The sequence below is a fragment of the Pteropus medius genome, unplaced genomic scaffold (assembly GCF_902729225.1).
Source record: "Pteropus medius unplaced genomic scaffold, Ma_sr-lr_union100, whole genome shotgun sequence".
Taxonomy (NCBI): domain Eukaryota; kingdom Metazoa; phylum Chordata; class Mammalia; order Chiroptera; family Pteropodidae; genus Pteropus; species Pteropus medius.
In genome coordinates, this window is record NW_024354360.1 from 93,149 (window position 1) to 99,148 (window position 6,000).

The 6,000-nt window shown below is 51.7% G+C and overlaps 1 protein-coding gene across 9 annotated transcripts in view; it reads right to left on the minus strand.

Annotated features, from left to right (window-relative positions):
- Window positions 1–4,839, minus strand: part of CDK20 (cyclin dependent kinase 20) — a 39,276-nt gene extending 34,437 nt beyond the window's left edge. For 3 of the 9 annotated variants that reach the window (XM_039852126.1, XM_039852127.1, XM_039852131.1), the window contains exons 1-7: window positions 4,511–4,838; window positions 4,035–4,148; window positions 2,495–2,683; window positions 2,143–2,264; window positions 1,895–1,957; window positions 956–1,079; window positions 600–755 (exon numbers count right to left, since the gene is read on the minus strand). In XM_039852126.1, the coding sequence (XP_039708060.1) occupies window positions 600–755; window positions 956–1,079; window positions 1,895–1,957; window positions 2,143–2,264; window positions 2,495–2,683; window positions 4,035–4,148; window positions 4,511–4,585 (843 nt within the window). In that variant the 5' untranslated portion in view covers window positions 4,586–4,838. Of the gene's footprint in view, window positions 1–599; window positions 756–955; window positions 1,080–1,894; window positions 1,958–2,142; window positions 2,265–2,494; window positions 2,684–4,034; window positions 4,190–4,510 lie in introns of all 9 variants that reach the window. The other 6 variants (XM_039852124.1, XM_039852125.1, XM_039852130.1 and 3 more) reach the window with 6 other exon arrangements.
- Window positions 4,840–6,000: the final 1,161 nt, after the last annotated feature.

Sequence of the window (6,000 nt, forward strand, 5' to 3'; positions counted from 1 at the left end):
TCCTTGAGGGGGAGACTGTTTATCTGCTTATCAGCTCAGCTGACTCACATCTCGGAGTGCTTACTGTCTGAGCACTACTCCAGAGGCTGGGGATGCGGTCGATGTATCTGGGATTGGGGGGGCAATAAGCAAGATTAAAAAGTAAGATAGTATGTCAGATGACTAGTGCTGGAGAGGCGGCAGACCTAAAGATTTGTGAGAGGAGATTCCCTGGGAGGTGGCACTTGAGCAGAGGCAGAAGTGAGTCAGCGAGGCCCAGGGACAGAAGTGCACAGACTCTAGGACATGGAGAGGACCCTGGGTCCACATGTTCACTCTGGACCAGGGCCCAAGACAGTGCCCAACATGTGCCAATGCTAAGTACCTGCTGAAGGAATGAAGGGATGAAGGTGCGAGTCACCAGTAACCACAGGTGTGCTCTTCTGTGAGATGGGCATGCCTTTCTAATGGGCCACCCCTTCCTGCCCACAGCCCCTCTGGGGCCTGCTCAAGGAAGATATACTGGCTCCTCATCCCCCATCACAGGTTCTAAGAGATCTTGACCTCCTGGGTCACATGGGCATGAGTAAGGAGGATCAGGGCAATGGGGGTCACTCTACCTGGGAGGCCGAAATGCGCTGGCGTGGAGGGTAGAGAAGGAAGTGCCCCAGCAGGTCCAAGGCCTGCGGAGAGGCATCAGGCAGCACCTCCCCCAGGGGCACAGGTGCTTGCTCCTTGAAGGAGATCTTGTTGTAGTCCGGCAGCTCCATGATCTCCTGAGGAAAAGGGGGCGCCTCAGGGCCAGCACTGCTTGCCAGTTCCCTCTGTAGTTAGCCCTTAAGCTGGGCCAGTGGTCTGGGATTTCAAGAAGACATGGGACCATGAGAGAGAAGGTGCAAAAAAGGGGAGTCATCAGCTGTTGAGGGAAACAGAGGACACCTGCCCCCAGCCCTCCCCACCATAGGGCCCTGCAAACCGGCCAGACTTGAGGGCTGGGAGTGCCTAAGATGCGAAGCACACAGCAAAGCTGTTCGATGTCGTTCTCCCCTGGGAACAGCGGGGACCCATTCAACAGCTCCCCCAGGATACAGCCCACGGCCCTGCAGATACAGAACCCAAATAGCTCAGAGACTGCACACCATGGACACAGATCTCCCCATACCAGCTCCATTGCCTCACACCACGGACACTTTATGTGTGTCCGGTTTACTCATACCAGCTCCATCACTCCCTGCCAGGACACAGATCTCCTCACACAAGCTCCCACCACTCACACTGGAGTCAAGGTACCCATAAAGTAGCCTAGAGGCTTCACGAACAATAATACAGATCACCAATCAAAATCCTGAAGCCTAGAACACAGAGCATATCCCCCTTTCCAAGAATCTCTCAAGCCTCAACTCAGGAACACACAGCAACCCCTCAGCAGTTTTGAGGCTTCTCAAAGTCTCAAACTCTGGGACACACAACCACCTACTCACATTCAGGGGCAGACCTCCAAAAATCTCAAATTCTTAGGCATGTACGAACCAACCTACTCAAATAAAGGTTTAGAGCCTTCATATCCAGGAACCTGAGACTCTGGGTAGCTCAGAGACATTATATCCTGAATTATGACCCCTGTAGTAGCTTAGACACTCCACACCTCAGACCACCTTCCCACCCCAGCCCAGAACCTCCTCACTTGAGACAACCACTCTGATCCCACCCAAATCTCATGGAGAGGAACACTGATCCCAAACTCCTCAGAGATACCCTAACTAGGGAAGACACCCCAACTAGGGAAGATACTCCAAGGCAACCTAGAATTCGCATCAGGAAAACACCCCCAAAAGACTTTTAGACCTCAATACCCAGGAGGAAAAGGTGACCCCATGACCCACATTCCCCTTTGCCCAGCCTACAGGAGTCTCACCACAGGTCCACGCCCTGGTCATACTGGCGGGCACCGTACAGGAGCTCGGGGGCTCGGTACCACCTATGAAAGGAGAGCAGGCAGTCACACCAAGGTCACCAACAGCAGGCTGCCCTAGAAGGTCACCCCGGCCTCCATACTAGCTTCATGAGTGATGTCTGGACAGAAAATCCATTAGCATCTCTTCCCCAATGGGAAGGTTGGACCCATCCACTGCCAGGTCCTGCCTGGAAATTGGCCCTCCCTACCTGGTGGCCACCTGGTGCGTGTAGAGGCGGCTGCCATCTGGAGAAAAGACCCGGGCCAGGCCAAAGTCTGCTATCTTGAGCTGGCCCGAGGCACTGATGAGCAGGTTGGCTGGTTTCAGGTCCTAAGGGCACCAAAGGAGGCATCAGTTCCTCCAGTGCCCCAGAAGACCTTGGAAGAGAAGCGCTTGGAAGGCTGAGCAGCTAGATCAGCCCAGGTCCCCACCCTGTGCAAGACCAGCCCCTGGCCCTGACCCATATAGGCCCTGCCCCTCTGACCATGTCTTCTTCAATGGCTGGCCCACTCCCAGCCCAGTTGTCCCCCAGACCCTGCTCTGCCCATGCTGTGACTGACCCGATGCACGATGTTGTTGGCATGGCAGAAGGCAACGCCTTTAAGCAGCATCTGCAGGTAGCTCTTGACTTGTGCCTGGGCCAGTGGCCTCTGGGCGTGGCGCACCACCTCAGCCAGATCTGACAGCATAAACTCGAAGGCCAGCACGAAGCCTGCCCCATGTGGGAACACAGCCTTCAGCTGCACCACCTGTAGGCAGGGCCTCCTGTCAGCCCCCAGACTCATATGGCTCAGACTCTCTCTGAGCCCCCAACCCTTGTCCCAGCACAGGATAAGGCAGACAGAGGAGATGACATGAGATTGGAGCTCAGAACCAAGGAGTTGGGTGGGATCTTATTGCTCCCTTCTCCTGCGAGAAGGCAGGACCCCACTCTAACACTCCACTCACACTCAGGGAAAAAGAGGTCTAAAGAAGGCCTCTTAGGGCAGTGTCTGGTCTCCCACCTAGCCCACAAACTAGAAAATCACCTGAAAATAGACACGCACACACACACACACAAGCATTAAGCCTCCTCCCCTTTCCTCTAGAGTCATTAAGTTGCAGCATGGAGAGAAGACAAGGGAGATCACAACTCCCCAGCACTGGGGCAGGTGGAGACATGTCACATGTACTTTCTGAGGGCCCACAGAATCACAAAAGTTGGGCTGCACAGCAGTGAGCAAGTGCAGGGGCTGGTGGGTCTTGAAGGACTTTAAGGAGCTCACAGCACAGGGGGACAGACTACTGACAAATGAGTGAACAAACCTACAGGATACATCCAGGTTCTAATGAGGATAGAAAAGAACAGATGGGATGGGGTCAGCAGGGAGCTAGGAAGGAGCTCTGAGCAGGGGGACAGCAAGCACAAGACCCTGAGGACAAGAGAAAGAACCATGAAAAGAATGAGGCTGGAATGTAAGGTGTCCTTCCTCACGGGCCCACAGCCTCTCCCAATTCTATCACAGGACAAACCACCCAGCTGGATCCTGTAGCTTCTGTCCATCTCCCCTACCACACTTAAGTTCTGAAGAGCCAGGTGAGGGCCAGTTTCTCTCCCTGTTGCCAGAGCCCAACGCAGGGTAGGGCTTACAGGAGGCCCTAAGGTTAAAACATCCTCACTCTTCAATCAGACCTTAGCCAAGGCCTCCATGGACAAGCTGAGTACCATGAGGTGGTGGCTGAGCCTGCTCACCTGTTTTGCAGAGTAGCAGAAAAAACTCAGGACAATGTACGTAAAGCAGTTACCCCAGCCTGCAGAACATATCAGCTCAATAGGTGGCAGTTATTGTTACCAATAAAAATCACTGAACATTTTGAGAAATAAGGCATAAGTTACTGAATGAATTAAATGAATGAATGAGTACAGGAAGAAGTGGGTGAACAAGAAGAGTGAATAAATGAGAAATGAAGTAACTGGGTAAGAATGAATATGTAGATAAGAACGGGAGTAAGTGAGGGGTGAGGAAGGAGAAGAGGGAGCAGAGTGGGTGTGGGCTCCCCAGAGTGGAAGTGAGTGAAGGAGGGCAGGACAAGGCATCTCAGAACCCCAGCCCCACTTACATACTGATTGTCCTCGATCTCCTGCAGGGCCTTGATCTCCCTCAGGGCCTGGTTGGGGATGCCATCCTCCAGCCGCCGCAGAGCCACCTTCTTGAGAGCAACGATCTCTCCAGTCTGTGAGGGGCAGTACACAGACCCTGCTACCCTATCCCTGGCTGGGAAAGGGGACGACAGGACAAGAAAAGTGCCATCTGGGTGGGATGCAGAAGCCTGAGGCCCTCGTGGGAGCGGAAAGCGTCCCTCACCCCCGTTCTGGAGGGAAATCAAGGCCAACAGTCGCAGCGCCGGGCAAATAGCTCAGAAGCATCCAAGCCACGCCCCTAGGGGCATTTCTGGTGGTAGGCAGCTGGCCGCAACCTGGACGCCCCCCATCTCATCCCTTAAAGGGTAAAAGTGAAAACGGGTACATCTCATAGCCAGAAATGAATAGAACCCAAAGGAGGAAGACCCAGGCGGCCCTCGCGGACCCCGCTCACCTCCACGTGCTTGGCCTTGAAGACGATGCCATGTGCACCCTCCCCGATGCGGCCTAGGATGCAGTACTGGTCCATTGCCCACCTCGCCTCCCGCGCCCAGACGCGGCTGCCTAGCAACAAGGCGGCCTCCGAGAGCCGATACTGGGTCGCAAAGTACAACTGGGGACGGCGTGCGGGCTTCGTCGGCACCTTCCCTTAGGTCCCCGCCACCACTATGCAGGGGGCTTCATTTGGCTGAAGTCGTCTGTGAGCAAAAAACGACAGCCCAGCCAGGAGCAATGGCAGTCACTGAACCTTCTCTGCACCGCCCCGACGTCACGTAACGAGCTACGTAGCGGGGCGGGGCTGCGCAGCCAGGGGCGGGGCCGGGCGGCCGGGAGGGCGTCCAAGGTGACGCGAGCAGAGCCGGCTCTTCCGTGGCGAGACCAACCTCCCCAGCCATACCATCAAAGGTTGTTGACAACACAAGTAACTCTTAAATGTCTGAAAAGATGCTCAATTTCACGCACAGGATAAATATGAAATAATGTACAATTTTTCAGATGGCGAAAGATTCCAAATCTAACACCGTTGGCCAAGCAATAGGAAAACAGGAGCTTTCGTAAACTGCTGGTGAAAGTGTAATTTGGCAATGCTGATCAATTGCAAATGCATATCCCCTTAGACTCAGCAATCCCATTTCCAGAAATTCCCCTAACGGATATATTGTACATATGCGAAACGATAGGTGCAAAATTATTAACTGAAATATTGTTTAAATAGCAAAATACTGGAAACGCCACAAATGTCTATCATTAGAAGTCTGACTAAATTGTGATACCTCTATCAAATGAAATACTAAGCAGCCTTAAAAATTAGCGAAGACACTTTTATGTATAGTAATAGGAATACTTCTAAGATATAATGTTAAGTTAAAAAGGCATGATGCAGAACAGAACATATAAAAGTGCCACTAGCTGTGGGAAAAGAAAAGGAGAAAAGAATATAAAAAATGCTGTTCGTGCATTACAAGATATCCGGAAAGATATGCAAGATTTCGTGATTGTGGTTACCTGGTAGTTAAGAGACCAGAATTGGGAACAGGGTAAGAGGCCGACTTTGCACTGGGCCACTTTGTATTCTTAGAGTTTTGAACCATATAATTTATTAATTCTTCAAAAAAATTAAGTATTTTCTGATTCATAAATTCCACTCTTAACAATTGCATAAGAATGCCTGATGTCCATACAAAGATGTTCACCCTGTTTGATGATAGCAGAGGCCAGACAATAACCCAAATATATTTTGGCAACTCTGAGAATCAAATTATCTTCCCTCTCCAGGCTTTGTTGTTGTTGCTTTTTGTTGCTATTTGTTTGTTTGGTATATCTTCTGACCTAATTGTGAAATGACTGTTTTCTTTAGCTTACGTACCCTCTGAAACCTCTGCTCAGTTAGCTTAGTTGTCAGCTAATAATTGGAGAGAGGTTTCCTAGTCTTTGACAAGGGAT